The following is a 20,362-nucleotide window of genomic DNA, read 5'->3' as shown; positions in this document are numbered from 1 at the left end:
GGGTACTCCAGGCAACGCAGCATATGATGGGGTAACGACAAGCAGTATACACCTTGGCAGTCGACCCCTGGCTACAACCACGACTGGCAGTAGCAACATTATGGACAGAGAGGGCTTTACCACAGATGAGAGTGATGATTTTGAGTTCAGCGCGTGCTTCATCCAGGACAGGGAAAGCTCAATACGAAAAAATGAGACAGCTTCGTGGCTTAGAGCAAACTGCAATGTGCAGGAGCATGGAACAGAGTCCTTAATAACATGTGATGATTTGGTTGTAGAACAGGCAAACCACGATGAAACGGAGTTGAAGGACATTGAGGAGGAGTTAGATAAGCTAGAACGCCCACCATCACAGGCGAGCTCCACGGAAACGATTCCATTTGCAGAAGAGGGAAACCTCACAATAAAACAGCGGCCCAGAGGTGTATGCTCACCAATGAAAGAAGCCGAAGATGTCACTCCGGAGGGCTCCCTCAGAGAGGATGAATGCCGTAACACTCAAGAAGGTCCATCAGAACATCAACCTGCAAATGCAGTGACCGAAAATCCAACCAATTTACAACTGTGCCCGAGTGAGGTGCATTTGAACTTGACCGAATCAGGAACAGTGAAACGGAGGCCAAAAGGAAAGGAAATAAGCCCACAAAAGGTTCTGACACAAAACTCAGCTTATCAGAACCTACAAAAGGATTCCCGACAGCAATCTTTGTCTCAGCCCAGGGAACGGGACCGAGCCACCTCAGCATTGCCTGGCAGCGGGCGAGAAAAGCCCGCCATTTCTCCAAAGCCTGTGTTTGTATCGCTGGGACAGCAAGGTCCTTTAGCCATCACAAAGAAGCCACTCGTATTGTCAGCCACTGCACTCGGTGAGTAGGAGTATTTGTTTGTCCTGCTTTTTGTGTATTTTAATTGGATTTAGATATAAGCCCGGTGTTGGCTTAGTGGTGAGGGTTTCGGCTTGGGATCCTAGGGTCCTGAGTTCAAGCCCCGTTGGCCGCTGAATTAAAATATACCAGGAGGTTGACTCAACCTGTCATCCTCTCTGAGGTCGGCAAAATGAGTACCAGTGTACTGGTTCGGGGGACACTGCATCAGCAGCATAGCCGCGTCCCAACCAATGATGCAACCAGCAGCCATAGGCTGCACGAGATATATATATATATATATATATATATATATATATATATATATATATATATATATATATATATATATATATATATATATATATATATTGTGAATGTCATGCTTTCCTCAAAATAATATAGATTCGTTTTCAAAAATGGATATTGATAAATTATATTGGTGCAACTCCTAATGTCCCTTCCTTCAAACTTGTCAAATGCATTCTTTATCACAGGCATGTCTGATCGATTTCCTTCTTAAACATTCTTTTTCCAGACGTTAAAATGACCGGTTCCACTCGACGTCGTACTGCATCCCCTCCACCAACAGTTAGGCTTCCGCATCAAGTAACCTCGGAATATAGACCAGAATGCTCAACACAAAACTCAGCTTCTCACAACCTACAAAAGGCCAGGGCGTTTCCTGTGGCTGCTCCGATTCCTCCTCCACCATCCCGAGCCCAGGTCTGCCCCGTCAGGTCAAGTGGACCTGTTGCTCAACCTGCAATGGCTTCCGCAGGAAAAGTGGGCTGCGCTCCAGAATCAACCAAAAAATCTGAACTCGAGCAATCACCTGGACAGAATGGGACAAATAAGCACGTCCAAGCATCTTCCAGCCATCTTGTTGCCAAGCCCGCCCTTTCCAAATCGCCACAGCACTTAGCTGCCCGATCAGAGATCCAAGGTTTTGGCGGGAAGGAGCCCTTTACTTCAGCTGGTGTTTGTGACAAAGAAATTGCTCACAAACGGCTAGTGGAGACCAATGCATCTTTAGCTGCAGCCTTGCAGGCTGTGGAAGAGAAGCTGCAGGACAGGAGGTGAGTTCCCTTTTATTTCATCTTGAACGAATCAATGAAGGCATGAATAACAAGAGTGAGAATTGCTTTGCAATGTGTCCCTTACCTCCCCTGATGAAGAAGAAGAAACCCTATTACCCCTCTGCTTTGGGGTCAATTCGGCAAAATAAAAGGAAAAGCAATTTTCATTTACTGATGTCTTTTGTGGATTAGAGACCAATAGACAACGAGGAAAACAAACCGGAGATAAAAATTCGTTTACTTGAACGCACACCCGAACCGATACCGGAACCGGAACCAGAACCGGAACCGGAACCAGAATGAAGAAAACCTTTCTTGCTCGCCTTGTTTCGTTCGTTTCTCGGCTTTTCCCGTTTCATATTAAAAATAACCCGATGTGCATACATGAAGCAAAAACGTGTGTACGGCTTATGTGCGTATATAATACATCGTGGTTATATACCTGGGACCATTCCAATTAGACTGGGCCATGGACTAACACCCATTTCTAAGGCCTGTCGATTTATACTGCTTCATGCAATGGCGGCGCATGATTTTATTGGGGTGGAGTCAGGACAACTATCCAGCCAATTGAAGTAAAGCAGTGGGGTGGAGTCAGGACAACTACCCAGCCAGTTGGAGTAAAACAGTGGGGGTGGAGTCAGGACAAATATCCAGCCAATTGGAGTGAAGCAGTGGGGTGGAGTAAGGCCAACTATCCAGCCAATTGGAGTAAAGCAGTGGGGTAGAGTCAGGACAACTATCCAGCCAATTGGAGTAAAGCAGTGGGGTGGAGTCAGGCCAACTATCCAGCCAATTGGAGTAAAGCAGTGGGGTGGAGTCAGGCCAACTATCCAGCCAATTGGAGTAAAGCAGTGGGGTGGAGTCAGGACAACTATCCAGCCAATTGAAGTAAAGCAGTGGGGTGAAGTCAGGACAAATATACAGCCAATTGGATTGAAGCAGTGGGGTGGAGTCAGGACAACAATCCAGCCAATTTGAGTAAAGCAGTGGGGTAGAAAAGTGATAAAAATATACCATCAGAGATGGGGAATCCTCCGCCATTGAAAAATAATTGAAATCAGATAAGCGTTTTTCCATTTATTACAAAAAACATTGTTTTCAACATGGCCGCCCCAGTCGGCCATCTTGGATCTGGCCACGCCCAAAATAAATAGGGTTCTTCCTTTTCAGGTGGTACATGTGTGACCTAAATTTCAAATCGATATGGCGAAAAAACATTTTTTCAAGATGGCCACCCCAGTCGGCCATCTTGGATCCGACCACGCCCAAAATCAATAGGGTTCTTCCTTTTCAGGTGGTACATGTGTGACCCAAATTTCAAATCGATATGGCTAACAGTTTATGAGTTATCGCACTCACAGCTAGCTATAAATGTTGACGCCATGCCAGCCAGCCGGCCGGACGGACGACCGCCCCAGTCGGCCATCTTGGATCCGGCCACGCCCAAAATCAATAGGGTTCTTCCTTTTCAGGTGGTACATGTGTGACCCAAATTTCAAATCGATATGGCGAAAAACATTTTTTTCAAGATGGCCACCCCAGTCGGCCATCTTGGATCTGGCCACGCCCAAAATCAATAGGGTTCTTCCTTTTCAGATGGTACATGTGTGACCAAAATTTCAAATCGATATGGCGAACAGTTTATGAGTTATCGCACTCACAGCTATAAATGATGACGCCCAGCCAGCCGGACGGACGGACAGCCGGACGGACGACCCGAGTGATAACAATATCCCCCTTCCGCCACGTGGTGGGGGGTAAAAACGAAAGGTGGGACAGACAGACATGTGGAGAGCAAACCTACAGTCCCCTCCGATGAAACCGGTTAGGGTCCAATTACTGTAGTTGAGTTGTATCAAAAGCAAAAAAACTTTATTAATTGTCGAAAGCTACACAAGTCAGAACTCCTCTCCCAATATGGCTTGGATAGAAAAAGGATAAATGCCAATTTGGTTGAAGAAATTGCAAAGATGTGGTGAAGGGTAGCCATGTTGAATTTATCAAAAGTGTGGAATATTCTTCAAAACTTTATTGCTTCCAAGACTCGAACATGATAAAATTTTAATGAGCGAATCGACAAACTTGAGTACAACGTTGTTCTACATGATCCACTGAGACTCCAAATGTATCATCGATCAACATTGGCCAAGATTGCTTTGGGGACAGTGGGGCGGTGGTCTTTGATTCCATTCCCAAACTGGGTACAGAGCGTATGCTTGCTCGAGCGAGTGGTGTTCAGGTTACCTGGGTAACTCTGACACAGGAGGTCAATTGACCCATCATTCCTGCACACGATGAGCACCACATCAATTCAATCTGTCAATTTATTTCCTCATTTAATTGCGCGAGGAGAGCAATGCAGCAAGCACAGGGACATCACTGTCAGGTGTTTTCTTCACTTTTTATACAATATTTTGTTTTAATTTTAATTATTTGTACTATTGTTTTTGGAGGAGGTGGGGTATTAGTCAGTCAGGTTCCTTGTGTAATTTCGTTGGAATTTTTTGGAGAGAAGCAAACCTATAGATTTTTGAGAGGTTTAAAATCTATTTAAATAAAAAAATGATGTTTCACATTTTTTTCAACTTTTGGAAAGGTCGTTTTGGGGTGAAAAACGCTTTTTTTGAACTCCAATTTTAAAATATCTGAAACAATACAAAATAACCAACTGATGATGGATTACTGTTAAATGGCTATCAATGGATTTTATAAGATAATAAAATGTTGCATTTTGACTGTCGGTTGCCATGGAAACAGCATTTTTGGAGTGGAATTGCCATTTTTTAATATATTTTTTTTAATTATATTTTCCATCGGATGGCCTAAATAATTGTTAAATATAGTGACCATGACTAACTTACACATAAGTATAATGATTTTCAAGTATTGGAACAGTTGGTTGCCATGGAAACGGCCATCTGTGCAATGAAACATTGGTGTGTCTGTTCAATATCAAAAGGTTTCGGCACCTTCAGTAGTAAAATGTTTGATTTTAAGTTTTTGTACTTTGATGTATTGGAAGTGTGATCTTGTAGGGAACATAGGTGACGCCACGTCACGACGCCATGCCATCGCCTCAGGTTACAGTTGCTGAGCGTGGCATGACGTCGTGATTTGGCGCGGCACGCGTCCAAGCACGTGCAGCACTATGACGTCATTTTCAGTTCGCTTCGTTTATTCTCGATTTATTCATGACAGTTTACTTTGGAGCTTCGTTTCATCATATTCGGTTTTCAACACCTTTCTTCCTTTTTTCGGTAAGTTGTGATAGCCTTTGAGGCGTATGTACCTTCTTGTCATTTTATGTTCTTCTGTATGGGGTAGGATTATGGTTTGAATGGCCATGGGGTTGTAGGTTTCAATTGCGTTTTCTGTTAGGCTAGGAGTTGGATTGATGTAATTGATGGCAGTACTAGCACGAAGGTCGCAGTCGTGGATGGAATGGTAGTTGTCCAGAAAATGACCAAGAAACCAGAAATGGTCATAACAGTGAAGGACATCAGTGAATGTTTCAATTATAGGGTGATGAGTCTGACCAGAGGCTTTGACCATGTAATTCTTGTTTTTGATACGTACAAGCAAGATTCCCTCAAGAGCACAATCGGAGACAAACGACGTCAAGGAAAGGCACCAGTCCAATATCAGGTCAAGGATGATACCAGTATCAAACACATCACAATGAGTTGATTTCTGTCCCATGATCAAACCAAGGCTGATCTGACGGAGGACTTGGCAGAGAAAACTCTAGAATACAACCGCGATTCAACAAAGGTGGTAGTCGTTTCGGCATCTGGGCGGACGTCGAGCAACAGGGGTCTCCAATTTGAGGCGAATAACCATGAGGAGGCCGATACGTTGATGATCCAGCAAGCAATAGCTGCATCACAGCAACACATGGGAGATATTGAGCTGACAATATTCTCACCTGATACAGATGTTCTGGTTCTTACCATAGCAAACTATCATCTCCTGCCAAGACACACATCTATCTCAATGGCATCTAGCATTGTCAAAATCGAGCCAATCTGGAAGGCCCTAGGTGAGGAGAGAGCCCAGGCATTGCCAGCCTTCCACGCATTCACAGGTGCCGATAATACTGGGCGGTTCGCTCGACATGGTAAGGCAAAGTGGTTCCAGTGCTACTTGAAGGCCGATGACGACATGGTAGATGCCTTTGCTATGCTCTGTAAAGCATGAGTCACATTTGCTCTATGGCTAGGATATGGCGGCCGTACCCCCCTGAATTGATAGAAACGTGTGGCGGCCGCAGAGTTTCTGAGGTGGCCTCAGGGTGGCCCTACGCCATATGGCTATCTTTTACAGGCTGTAGAGGTCTCCGTGGAATTAAAGCGCGGAGTTATAACTTTTTTCATTTCTCGGTTGGCCGTAGCAATTTGACAAACCGGAGCCATGACGTAGATGTGTTCCACGTCGACCGTACGTAGGGCGTATGGTGGGCTTGCGTTATTGGTGCGTTTTCCGTAGACTCTTATCAATGAAAAATGAATTTTGTCAACCCCCCAAAAATTACGGCGGCCACACTATTTCCACGTTCGCCTTAGGGCCCCCCTGTGGTCGCATTGCGGGCACCTTGAGGCTACCTTGCATCTGCCTTGAAAATTCTCTGGCTGCCACAGGGACGTCCTAAGGTCACCGTGCGACATCAAATCAAAGACCGTACGGCACCCCCACGTTTTCGGTCTCCACAATTTCTAAATACCCCGTGCGGCTACCCAAAAAATAAAAACATATGTGACTGCTACATTGTGTGACCGTGGAAATACTGCGGCCGCCCTATAATTGCTAGTGGCTGTAGATTTTTTAGATCCTACGGCCGCTGAGCCAAATGTGACTGAAGCATAAGGATGCTGTGCTGTCAGAGGACCTATACACAACTTTAGCAAGATTTGTCTGTTCAGGTTATGTCCAAGTGGTGTCAATATTTCCAACATCCCTGAACTTCGGTGGCATCTCTTCTGTAAGAACATGGCTGAGAATGACAAGTTACCACCAACTGTCGGTGCTCTGAGGCAGCATATCATGTGGGTACATATCCAGGCATACGTTTGGGGTCAAGCAGCAATTTCTCAGCAAACATTTCTTGATCGATTAAAGAATGGCTTCCACAAGGACACGAGTGGTCAACTCAAACCGACAACAACAGACATTCTCCCTACACCAAAGGCAATTATCGAGATGATAAGGTGCCAGTGCAAGACAGAATGTTCATCACAGAGATGTTCCTGCAGGGCCAAGAACTTAACATGCACTGATCTTTGCATGTGCAACACTTCATGTGAGAATGGCGAGGACTCAATATTGAATGGCATGACCACGATAGTGATGATGACGATGGCAATGATGAGTGACATTAGAGACAGTGATGCCAATTGGCTACAAACTCATATTTGACATTAAGTGCATTTCCTGATCACCATATTCATGCGTTACTTGTTTCAAGATTTGAAAGCAATACATTAAATAAACGGTAATTTGATAAAATGATAGCCGTTTCCATGGCAACCATTGCTCAAAATACAGATGTGTATATATATATATATATATATATATATATATATATATATATATATATATATATATATATATATATATATATATATATATATGTATTCTATATTAAGAACTGTCCTCTAGTTAACAATTATGCATCATCAGTTGCCTGCTTGCGATTAATTTTGAATTTTCAGAGCTGATATTTTGAATTTTCAGAGCTGAAATTAAAAAAACGGGTTTTTACCCCAAAACGACCGATTTGACCACATTATATGCATTGAAAAAATGTGAAACATGGATTTTCTGTTTTGGTATTGTTTAAGCTTTCCAAAAATGTTGGGGTTAGCTACTTTCCAAAAAATTCCAACGAACGTCAAATTATGGACACAAGGAACCTGACTGTATATGGGGTTGTTGGATGAGGAGTGCACAAACACCAACCACACATTCACCTTTTGAAGAGACGCCCCCCCCCCCCATCACAATCACTGCACATGTGAACAATCATCTATCTATACCTAAGCTACCTAGGAGTCGTGCCAATGTCCATGGATCCCTCTATCCACAATACTTTGAAGTACCCACATCATTTCAGTTTAAACCAATCTCCCGTTTCTGATGCCACTACCTTTCCAGTGACACCATTTCACACAGCTACTCACTGAGTGAGACCCATGCATTATCACTATCCCATCTCTCCTCCTCTTCACTCTCAGGTTGTGGCCCCAAGTCCTGTCACTGTTCATTCTGCTGAAAAACCCTTTGGTTCACCTCTCCCCTTCATCTTAAACATCTCTAACAAAACCCCTTGCATCACCTCCTTTCCAATGTAAAACGTCCCGTCTCCTTCAACTGCTCCTCATGGCTGTGCCGAGCTAGGCTTGGAGTGCATTCAGTCATTCGAAGCTGAACCCTCTTGATGACAGCTGTGTCCTTCCTCAGATGTGCTGTCCAAAAACTGAACATGATTCGAGATGACTTTTTCACATTTCTCTTTATTTATTAAAATTCTTGCTTTTGCTTTTTGTTCATTTTCCTCTTTTATCTCCCAATTACTCTTCATTACCTCTGCCACCAAAGATGAAAAAGGTTATGTTTTCACCCCTCTCTGTCTGTTTGTTTGTGTGCAGGATATCTCAAAAAGTTGTGGATGGATTCAGACGAAACCTGGTGGACAGGTTGGGTGTGTGACAAGGAAGAATTGATTCCATTTTGGTGAAGATCCGGATCTGGATCCGATAATTTTTTAAGTGATTCTTCACCATTGAGAGATCGGGCTAAACAAATAAATAGCACGATACCTCAAAAAGTCTCATGATATTGTTGTGGAATTCCTGCCCGTCGGCGTGCGAACGACCGCGTCTAACCAATAGCGGTCGCTTCGCCCACCGAACGGACAATCCAGTCGTGACTTTCTGGAACAACACCAGAAACCAGTCACGGGTGGGTTTTTAATCCCACCACGGCCCAGTCCATATTCTACCCGCGCGAAATAGGGTCAATAGCCGAATATCGATATACCGAAGTACCCACACGGGTAACCTACCGAGGGACCGTACCTCGGCGAAGGCCTGCTTGGACACGAACCGCTTAAGCGGTCCGTTCCGTTCTGGGATAACCGAGCGGGTATTATCGCCAGACCTCGCCGGACCCGATTCTATTTATCGGCTATTTAAAAACCAACTACATTCCGAGTGCAAGATGGGGCATTTCAATGAGGGAATGAACGCAACGAACAGGTTTACATTCACACAAGGACATTTATTATAATAAAGCACATATGCAATTAAACAAGGCAAAACACGTATGCAATTATACAAGCAACAAAAGCACGACAAAAGAACTACAACCGTCTACTTATTATGTACAGTCACTTGCACTTAACAGCAGTTCCTACTTATTAGACGGGCCCACGGACACACGTACGCACGCACGCACACACACACACACACACACACACACACACACACACACACACACACATACACACACACACACCCAAGAAATGGTGGCAGAGGCCTTTAATAACGAGCTCCAGCTCAGAAGACAGGTGAGCTGAAACTCAGAACCTATCTCGAACCTCTCCACCTCGTGTGGTCTTCAAGTTGTTCGGACCCAGGCTCCAGTGAGAGCGAGCTGGATCCAATCGCCGTGATCCTTCCCGTCGATGTGTCGCTTCCCCGAGAAACCACCTCCACGAAGAGGTCAATGAGTCACACCAAGCCGGGAACCAAAATGGAGAACAAAGAGCTCCACGAACCAAGAAGAAGAAGCCACCACTCGCAGCTCGAGCTGAGCGACCGGCTTAACTTCCTTCCAAACAGGGCAGCTTGAAGCAAAAAGCTCTCCCGAGCCAAGCAGAAGCCAAAGCTCACGGAACCGTCAAAGCAAAGAGCCTCCAAAAAAAGCCTCCTCCCGAGCCAGGCCTCAGCCGAAGCTCACTGAGCCAGCCGAAGCAAAAAGCTTCCGAAGGGCTCAACCCCTAACGCAAGCCAAGCAGGACCCGACGGTCTGCTGAACGACTCCCCTCAACTCCCTTCTCCAACTCTGCCCTTTCAACTCTGCCCAAGAACCAAGAGAAAAGATCTCCTCTTATCCTTCTCCCGCCCTTCCCCCACTCCCGGTGTGACTCATGACTCATGACTCATGCCCTCGTGTTCCATCCCTCGCTCAGCCACGGGTGGGAGGGAGTTGTTGACATCATGAGTCACGGGACGGCAGGATTCTTCTTGCTCTTCTCAGAAGAGAGGGAGGGGTGTCTCCATTGTTCGTTCCCTAACTATTAAATCGATCCGCAGCACATCTAATCGATTTCTGAACATTTAAACAATGGAAGGTGAGCTATCTAGGGAACAAGCACTTATCGACATAGCTGATTAAAGGAAGCTGAATGTTGTGTGCAATCAAATTCCCAAATTCGTAACAATATTATGATCTCACAGGAAACTTATGGTTTCTAAGGATGTCATAATGAACACATACAATAGGCACAAAGAACTAATATAACATGTGAGATAGGGTGATGTCCTGGGTAAAACGGCAGTAAAACCCAGAATTTTTTTTTTTTCCATCTTTAAACCTTTATTGAAGTTGAATTATATACACGAACACTAGAACACAAAGTGCCTTCATGATACCTCCAATAACAGGAGTACGACGTGGCCGTGTTGTACAAATGGTGTCCGCAATGGAAGACGTCAAGCGTAGCCCGTGGGAAGTGGGTGTTGTGGTGTAGTCTGCGGGCCTACGGGGAGGGGCATGGTGATGATGCATGATGGGCGTGATGATGGGAGGAGGGGTCGTGGTGGTCATCGTATCTGTCCTTCCGCTCGTGTCTGCCTGCTAAGCATCTCCCATTTCAGTACAGTACAGTTGGCGAACGAGGATCTTCGGATCGGCGTGTGTAAGGGTGGCAAATGACCCGTGCGGTTCCAAGCTACGGAGCCAAAGGTCTCGCCAGCATGGCAGAGGGTCGGTGCACGGCAAACGTACGTGTGCCCGCCTTCGTCGGAATCGACTTCGGCCACGTCGAGTGGGCAACGGCCGCGCTCACTGTTCGTTTTGTCGAGGACACTCGTTTCGGCTCGAACGCGGCGTGGGACGTCGCGCAAGCTCTGGAGAATGTCCGAGGTCTCGATGGTCGGGGCACGGCAGATGGTTTGGGGGTCATCGCGATGGGCCAGGCACGCACCGCCATGCGCATGGTCTGCGGCGCGGGTCGTGGGCGAGCGTGGCAATGCAATCACTCGGACGGCGGTCTGAGCTCTCGAGGTCGTCTACAGTGTGTGGGCCGAGGGTCATCACCCATTGTTACGGTCATAGATGGCGGTGTGCGAAGCGATCCTTCCGTCCCGGGTCGAAACCTGCTTCCAATTGATCCGGAGATGACAAGATCAGTGGCAGGGGAGGTGGAAGTGAGCGAGGCACGGATCGGGTGTCGAATTGAGTCCACTCGTGCTGGCCGCGCATCGCATTCGGCTGTGCCGTGCAAATTCACGACAGAGGAGCGTCCGGCACGGCTCAGAGATCGTTTTATTTCTGGTCTGCGAGCAGCCATCCTACGGTTGACCGACATCACATTCGACTCGGCGGTCGCGACTGCTTCATCTGTCGAGCAGACACTCACGGATGTCCGCGCCATTGCTGGCCAGGACGTAATGAGTAGCTCCAGCTGGAGCATGGCGGCTAATCCCGAGGTCCACGCGGTGACCGCACAAGTGCCGCAGGTCGCGCAGCCCGGAGTCCGTGCGATGGCACAGGTGCCGCAGGGTGCTCGCGCGCCTAGCGGTGCGGGACGAGGGCGCGCACCGCAGCGCGGTCGCACCGGGAGCGAAGGGGCACCGCAGCACGGTCGCACCGGGAGCGAAGGGGCACCGCAGCAGGACCCCAGTGACCTGGAGATCGGCCTGCAACCGGGGCATGACGATGCCGGCGAGCCGGACCCTGTTGGGTCGGAACGGGCTGGCGCACCTCGGACTGGATCTCCGGTTCGTACCTGCAGATGTGCCAGTGCTCTCTTCGAGACCTTCGTCGAGTACCGAGGGCGAGGCTCTGGCGGCGGGGGCCGCGTCGATGCAGCGGGAGCGATCGTTCGTTGCTGCCTGCGGCGGTGATGTGCGGGTCGAAAGCGGCGAGAGCCATATCAGCTCTCGCGATGAGTTCCCGCGCTTCGCTCGCGATGAGTTCCCGCGCTTCGGCAGTGTTCGTGAGGCAATGCGCGTCGGTGTTGTTCAGGCAGCTTCAACAGGTGGCGGGGAGCCCGTGGCGTTAAAGGGAGTCGCGAGTCGCAACATCAAGTCGACAACCAAGAAACGGACTCGTGATGTGGGTTGTGGGTTGTTGTTCAGGGCATATATGTTTTTCCTTGCTCTAGTGATGCAGTTTAACGTTGTTGAAATAAATGCCAGCAGTTCTCGTGTGAAAGTGGATTTGGCGGGGATCAGTCAATGGGATTTGTATTATGATCAATGTGATGTGGGGGCTTTGAGAGAGGTGGGGGGCGAATAAAGAGGGTTTATTGGCCTCCAGTTGCCCCAGGCCACGGGTGGTTGTTTTGTCAGGTGCTGGGATTTTATCAAGAGAACGCGCTGTATGGAAAAATGAATTCGCAATGGTTCAAATGTTATTCCTATTGATTTATAACGAGCTTATGGTTGAAGTGGGGTTTAAATGGAATTACTACCGTCTAACTGCCGTGTGGGTCTCGGAGATCGACTCGGAGCCGGGACTCGTGCGCTGGTCGGCGTTACCCCCACCTCTGCTTTCAGCGAGGTCAGACGTGCCTGGCGCCTGGAGCGTGGCTCTCTGGGTGCGCTCAAGGCCGTTTTGGCCATGCGGTGGAATCTCAACTGATTATGGTGCGTGGGGGTTGGGGAGTGTTTGTTGCTTCCAGCCAAGGGTGCTGTTCAGCGCCCCCACCAAGGTCGGTTGGGTCTGGCGGTGGCGCCGCGGGTTCCAGACAGCGGGGGTCCGGCCTCGAAAGGTTTATCTGTTTCAAGTCTGCCTGGGGGCGTTTTCGCTGTGTAGTGCTGCTGTGCTTCTCCAGTAGCTCGCTTCCACGCATTATATGATGTGATGTGCTGTTATACTTCGCTGTTTTCATTTTATTTGCATGATTATTATACCGAGGTTCTTCGTGTTGTCTATGCTTCTTATAATACTGATCATTTAATAATCATACTTTTAGGAGGGAGGAGTGTGGTGTAGTCTGCGGGCCTACGGGGAGGGGCATGGTGATGATGCATGATGGGAGGAGGGGTCGTGGTGGTCATCGTATCTGCGAGGGATATAAGGTGTGCGCGCCGTCTGAGGCGTCGTAGTAATACTGGAGTCGCCCGGCTCGTGAGTGTGCCGGATACGGAATAAAGGGGAGCCGCCGGGCAGAGTACGCCCGCGCTCGCACTTGTACAACACAGCCCAGCTCGACTGTCCTTCCGCTCGTGTCTGCCTGCTAAGCATCTCCCATTTCAGTACAGTACAGGTGTGGCCTGTGTTGGGGTGAAAAAGGCACCGATATGGCTGTATACGATGCTGATCAACGCTGTGTTCTATGGTGATCAACAAAGCCTCCATCTCCCAAACCGACTTGACGTCTTATTGCAGTATATAAGTAGGGTTGGGCACACATCGACTTTTTCTCTGTTGTCCCATTGAAAGGAGTGTTTTTTATGGCGATTTTTCACGCTGATCACGAATCCGTTGAAATTTTTGATTTGGGATGATGTCTTAGGTTGGTAAAATGCAAAAAATCAAAATAGCCGCCAAATTTACCCACTTTTCAGGTAAAATTTGATAATGATGGCTTACTCGGGGATGTAATATGTCATTTCTTATGTTTTCAGGGTTGCTGATATCGATAATCATACTTTTAAACTCGTACAGGTCAACCAGACTGCCCCAGGATGCATATTGCGATAAAATCAGCACAAAAATGTGAGCGTGACCATAATTTCAAAGAATCAAATCAAGATATCACAAATTTCCGTAAACTACTACTTTAATCATCACATCAACATCTCCTCAACATTCAAAGCACTTTTTTCAGCAATATATCGACATCGACAGAAACATTGTCCTCTGGTTTGACAGCATTTCTGATAGATGTTTTCAGTTCGTCTACACTGAACTTCTCAAACGTGAAAGTTTTTGTTCCGTCGGTACATTTCACTCTACGCTTCTGGCGTATATCGGGTGCCACTGTTGATCTAAGGTAGTCTTTTTCCTTGAGTAGTTGTGATTCATTAAGTCTCTCAAGAGAGTCAAGGGAAATAGGAGTCACTGGACCTCCATGCTTCTTACACTCTTCAAGTACCAGTAGCACTTTGGACATTTTCTTCTTCTTCGCTTCTTGCTTCTTCAGAAGCGCAAGTTGTGGACTTGTTTTCACCTTAGCAATAAACTCTTGTTCAAGCTTTTTCACCTGGGCAACTTCTTCTGAGTACCTTTCCCATTTCTATTTCTTCAACTTCTCATCTTCACTGAGATCTGTGAATGACGAATCTTTGAGGAGTTTATCCGTTGAAACTACATTCTTCCTTGAATGAGTTCTCACTGTCATCGATCCACCACTGAAAGTTATACGGTTATCGAGTTTGGCGAATTCCGATTCGCATCCTAAATTTGTCAGTGGTGCGTGTTTCAATTTGACGTCGTCACTACCTTGTCCTGCAAAAAAGTCCATCTCGGACAACTGTCTGTCCAGTGCATCAAGAACTTCATTCAGTACAGCACCATACAATCGGGCTTGACCGCTCTCCGCATTCATGCACTCTTGCTTGGTTCTAATTTCTGGTATTTTCTTATCGAAAAATGACCTGACACCTTCCCAAGTTCTCTCACCACCATCATGATCTTCACGTTTATCAATACCAGTAGTCCCATCAGAGGCATAATCAGCGCATCACCAAGCATTCCGTAGACTTCAGCACAACACAAGAACCAATCATTTTGGATGTACGTGGCAAATGGGACTACTAATTTGTTGGTATTAGGATCAACAATAGCGTCGAAGAAATCTAATATTGACTGGCGGCGACTCAAGTATTCTCTGGCTATTTCTGCGATACGTCCAAAACGATTAGCAGTAAAGCCTTTGAAAGCGTCGTGTTTAATCCCCTGAGCATCCATCCAATTTTTATAATCATTATATAGTGATATTGAATGTGCAGCGTGGCTTGGTGACAACAATTTGGCGATTGCTATCTGTGCCAAGGTATGGACGCTGGTACTGGGAGATGCGAATACTTTCTCACCGGCAGATACGTGTGGCAACTTCTGAACACCAATCTTTTGCTCTATATTGCAAAAGACCTTATCGCAAGCATGGTCAATTCCCAAAATTACATGGGCACAGCCATCATGTCACTGTTTTGACCTCATATTCGATATCAGCGACCCTGAAAACATAAGAAATGAAATATCATATGCCCGAGTATGCCATAATTATCAAATTTTACCTGAAAATGGGTAAATTTGGTTGCCATTTTGAATTTTTGCATTTTACCAACCTAAGACATCATCCTATGTCAAAAAGTTCAACGGATTCATGATCAGCATGAAATTTGGCCATAAAAAACACTCCTTTCAAAAAAAGTATGGTTGTATGCCCAACCCTAATATAAGGGTGGTGTACAAGTGCTTCAGCAATGCAAAACTTATTTTGAGAAGAAACTTCAACGAATTTTTTTTCAGAACCATCTTTAAAATTAAAGTACTCCACCAGTCAAAAGTTTTAGAACACCCCCATTTTTCCAGTTTTTACTGAAATTTAAGCAGTTTAATGTTTCAATGTACTCTGGAATTAAAGCAGAGAACAAATAAACAGTTGCAGATAAAAAAAAGTTTTGTTGAACTTGTTGAAAATCATGGAATCGTTTTATTGAACAAAATTTAATCAAATCTTTTGGCTCATCAAAGTAGCCACCTTTTGCAGACATAACAGCCGAACATACTCGTGGCATTCTTTCTGCAATGGAAATCAAATATTGTTCGGAAAGTTCTTCCCAACTGTTGCAGAAGTTCCCACAAATGTGTTGCTCTTGAAGGTTGCTTTGCTTTCACCCTTCTGGCCAGTTCATCCCAAACCAGCTTGATAGGGTTTAAGTCTGGAGACTGTGCTGGCCATTCCCTGATTTGAAGCCTACCGTCTTGTTATTTTCTTCTAAGGTAGTTCTGACATAGCCTGGAGGTATGTTTTAGGTCGTTATCTTGCTGTAGGATGAACCCCTGACCAACTAGGCATAGATCAGAGGGTATTGCATGGTGCTACAAAATGCTGTGGTAGCCCTTTTAGTTCAGGGTGCCAGTCACTTTGTGCAAGTCGCCGACTCTGGATCCAGCAAAAGAGCCCCAGATCATCATGCTTCCTCCTCGTTTGAAAGTTGGTGTTACAAACTGAGGAACCATCCTTTTGCCTCCTCCACGCCGTACCAAAACCCTGCGTGATGAACCTAAGATTTAAAATTTTGATTCATCGGTCCATAAGACCTTCTTCCAGTTTTCAGTAATCCACTGGCGGTGCTTCATGGCCCAGGCAAACCTCTTTTTCTTATTTTGGCATCTTAGCAGTGACTTTCTTACTGCCACTCAACCTGTTAAACCTGCATCTCAAAGTCTTGTCTTCACAGTTGAAACTGAGACTCCCTTACTTCAACAAGTGTTAAGCTGTGCTTGAAGCTGCTGTCCTGTGAGCCATCTATCATGCAAGCTGTTGACTCTCAGAAACTTGTCTTCTTATTGTGTTGTGGCTTTGGGTCAACCAGCCCTCTTCCTGGCAGTTTCCAAGTGCTTTTTGATGGTGTAGGAAACTGTACTCACTGAAACCTTGGCTCTCTTTGCAATTTCTGTGAAGGAAAGACTGACACTTTTAAGGTTTTTCATGGTCTGTCTGTCTTCCTTTGTTAATTGTCTTTTTCTCACCATTATAATAGCAATATACTTCTTCATGCAGTGCAATATTGTCAAAATAATGCTTCAGAGGGTGGAGCAACACAGTCTGTTCCAACACTGCTTTTATTCAGACAGAGGGGTTTTAACTAATCAACAAAAGTTGGGATACCTGTCAGAATTGTTTGCATCAACTTTCAAGGCTTAATTTACTTCCATTGCTGCAGAACAGCTGCAGTTACTAACCCATTATTTGTTTCCTGAAAAGGGCCTTTTTTAACAACTCTGAAATTTACATTATTTTTCAGTTTTTGGTAACCTAAACTTTTTTTTTTAATCTCTGGCAGTTTACCACTTAGCTTTACCATTTCAGGTTATTCACTGGACTTGAACTGCTTAAATTTCAGTAAAAATGGGGGTGTTCTAAAACTTTTGACCAGTGGAGTATATAATTGGGTATGATCTGTGAACTCTCCAATTCAACTTGTTTCTGTACTCTTTCTTCAAAGTACCTTTAATGTATGTCTATGACTTTTAATGTATGCCCAACAGAGATTATTTATCTTTACCATGCAACATGTGATGTTCCCTTCTACTATCAAAGAGTAACATTATCTCATTCCTCATGATTGAAATGTACTTTTCCTTTAGTTCACAGGAGCAGCAACCACCAACAGGAAACATTCTGGATGACATTGGGAGCATGTTTGACGACCTTGCAGATCAGCTGGATGCCATGTTGGATTGAACTTCAAGTTGAGATTTCAAATGAAAGGCAATGTGCATAGTTTGGCTCCTTCAGGGTCACGTCTCAGTTAAGGTGTCCATATATACCACAGTAGCTCTGTTTAAAGGGTCATCGTGTGTCAAAAATTCTGATAAATTATTTATGTTCAAGTTTCTTTTTTAACCAAGTGAACGAGTAAACACAAAGCCATTCATTACACAAAATGTTAGGATGTGACATCTGATGTGGCAGAACTATGTGATTGTGATTGTTGTTGGCTCAGATGCTTGTAAATTTGCAACATGCTGTGTTTCTCTCGATGCTGTTGCAACCATTGCAAGCAAGGTCTGAATTGCATTGCATTGGTCATCCCTGTACAAAGCTTGAAAGATTCCCTCTTGTCTTTGTTCAGTGAAAGGGGGTAGTTACCCCTTTAGGAGAGGTTACAGAGTAGAAGATATTAAACGATAAAAAATATAATATAAGAAACGATTGAGGTATTTTGAACAACAACAAAAAAGGTGCAAATCGCGAAGGAAAAGAAAAACGAGCGTGTAATAATCTCTACCTGCAAAGTGTGATGCTTAATGGGGGAACTGGGACTTTTAATATTATTTTATTGAATCAAAGAATGTCGGCCTTCTTTCCAAAGTGTAATTGCTCATCGCACCTCCCCCCCCCGCCCCCACCCCTCATGCGATTTCATTTTAAAACAAAAACCCATGGGATTGTTTTTAAAATAAATAAATAAATAAATATATTTTAAAATCACATGAGAAATGGTTTCAGGGCCCAGATGGCAATTCCACCTTCAGTTATTAAAAACAAACTGGGTGTTAGGCAATAATACATTGATGAGCGGTAAATACATGATGCATGGTCATGCGGCATGATGACCCGGGTCTCAACATCAGAACACGATTTGCTAAAGCCCATATAATATAATCCCCATAAAAAAAACTTATCTGCATGCAATTCCCAATTTAAACTCATCGTCGGATAAATCATAAATGTCCAATCCAAAAATTGACAGTTCCACCAATTAATTGTCAACAGTTCAACGAAACTGAGAAAATAGTTCATGAACTCTACCTGACAGATGGGAACAAAACAAAAGAAAGAAACCACTTAAGCATAAGTTTGCACTTTTTATGTATATGTACCATATATCAAATGCTCACGTGAAAGGCATCATAGATCACGCTGGCCTCGGCGGCCCAATGCCATCATGCGTCATAATGATAGTATAGACATAGTCGTGTATCATATTCGGATGCTTATATATTTGAGATTGCTATTATTACAGATATATTTTGTGAGCGTATTAAAAGACGTTGAAGGTTCTGCTTTTGCTGGAAGAAAAAAAAAATGTGCTGAATCACGTCATTTGTATGGTGATGAATGCTTGCTCGAGAAGTGGCCGTTTTATAACATCACATTTTTTTTATTGCAGACTGGTATCGCTGACAAGCAGTTGTATTTGTTTATTTCTACGGCTAACACGATTTGTTACGTTTAAAACTGTCAATCAGAGGCCTGAGATGCATTTGATGAAAATCTTCAACATTCATTAAACTGAGCCAACAGATGCTTTACAATGATGTGAAGTTTCCTCTCCAACACTGACCACCCTCCCCCTTCCCCCAACCCCACTCTGCTTGAGAACATGAATGTTTTGGGCATTGTAACAAAGTCGTTTCATGGAATTAGCTGTGCACACCTTCATACAATTTACATTTGGTTTAATTGTGGTGCCAGAAGAGTAGCATCAAGTCGAGCAATAAGGTATCATACACAAGTTCAAATTTTGAAGTCGGAGATCGAATCGGCGGAAGGTATGCTAACTACAGTCAGAAGCAAACACAAGCTGACATTTTAGCCATTAACTCTTCATTGAAGCAAGAGGGAGATGGGGTCAGGGCAATTTCACAGGGTGAAATTAAGTTTGATGTGGGTGCATTAGAACTTCAGAGATCAGGGTGCACATGAAGGTGGATGCACATTATGGTGTACCACTTTTGCAAAAGTAGTTACTGGAATGAAGCACTATGTGCCTATCGATTCCACAAGTGAAGTTAGGTGATCGACCAAAGTTTGAAAATTTTCCCGCCTTTTATGACCGTGAGCCGCCATTTTGAAATTTTTGGAAATAATATTGATTTTTGAATATTTTAAAATATATATTTCTTTGTGTGTTGGATGGTCGAATGCACTTTAGTAGGCACCATTATGACAGCAAGTACCCGTAAATATTATTCACAAACTTGTCCCGACATTTTGAGAAGGGGTTGCCATTTTGCAAATTCAGTGAAAATAGTATATTTTGTGGACATGTAATGAAATCTTTTTTTTTTTCGTTGTGTACTTGCAGATAAACCTTGACTGACCAATAGTCAGGGCTCCTGTAGCTATGTGGGACAAGTTCGCTAGTTACAGGAAATTTTGCAAAAGTGCTAATTCTTTGCGTGTCGGAAATGATCTTGCTGAAAGAGGAATTAAGCTAGTGTCTGACTTTATTAATATGTGCAATGATGAGAAACAACGTTATGCATTGCTACAGTGCGTGGAAGAACACAGGAAGCTTTACCCAGACTATACAAAACAAACGCTATGTTCTCAATAAGATATCTGTGTGGTTGCTTGTTTGCGAGATTGTTATGTTGTCATATATGAAAACCATGTCGCTTAAAACATATTTGGTTGTTCTCAAAATTAATTGATCATGCTCTCATTTGTCATTATTAATAATGTCTTTATGAAAACGCTACGAGTGATAATCTGTAAATTCCTAA

General features: G+C 44.7%; 2 protein-coding genes across 7 annotated transcripts in view; one reads left to right on the top strand and one right to left on the bottom strand.

Moving 5' to 3' along the window:
• The window catches only part of LOC147012075 (caskin-1-like), a 274,888-nt gene extending 255,730 nt beyond the window's left edge, over positions 1–19,158 (top strand). For 5 of the 6 annotated variants that reach the window (XM_085858227.1, XM_085858229.1, XM_085858225.1 and 2 more), the window contains 3 exons: positions 1–866; positions 1,402–1,942; positions 17,495–19,158. The exon at positions 1–866 is cut by the window's left edge and continues 1,570 nt beyond it. In XM_085858227.1, coding sequence (XP_085714353.1) covers positions 1–866; positions 1,402–1,942; positions 17,495–17,591 — 1,504 coding nt within the window. In that variant the 3' untranslated portion in view covers positions 17,592–19,158. Of the gene's footprint in view, positions 867–1,401; positions 1,943–8,589; positions 8,675–17,494 lie in introns of all 6 variants that reach the window. The other variant, XM_085858226.1, reaches the window with a different exon arrangement.
• Positions 1–20,362, bottom strand: part of LOC147012074 (E3 ubiquitin-protein ligase TRAF7-like) — a 113,873-nt gene that overhangs the window by 16,358 nt on the left and 77,153 nt on the right. The window lies entirely within an intron of this gene.

The sequence above is a fragment of the Eptatretus burgeri genome, chromosome 15 (assembly GCF_056783735.1).
Source record: "Eptatretus burgeri isolate ZD-2024b chromosome 15, Ebu_testis_v1, whole genome shotgun sequence".
In the NCBI taxonomy this organism is placed as follows: Eukaryota; Metazoa; Chordata; class Myxini; order Myxiniformes; family Myxinidae; genus Eptatretus; species Eptatretus burgeri.
Note: the sequence above shows the minus strand (reverse complement) of the source record. Positions and strands in the feature narration are given on the sequence as shown.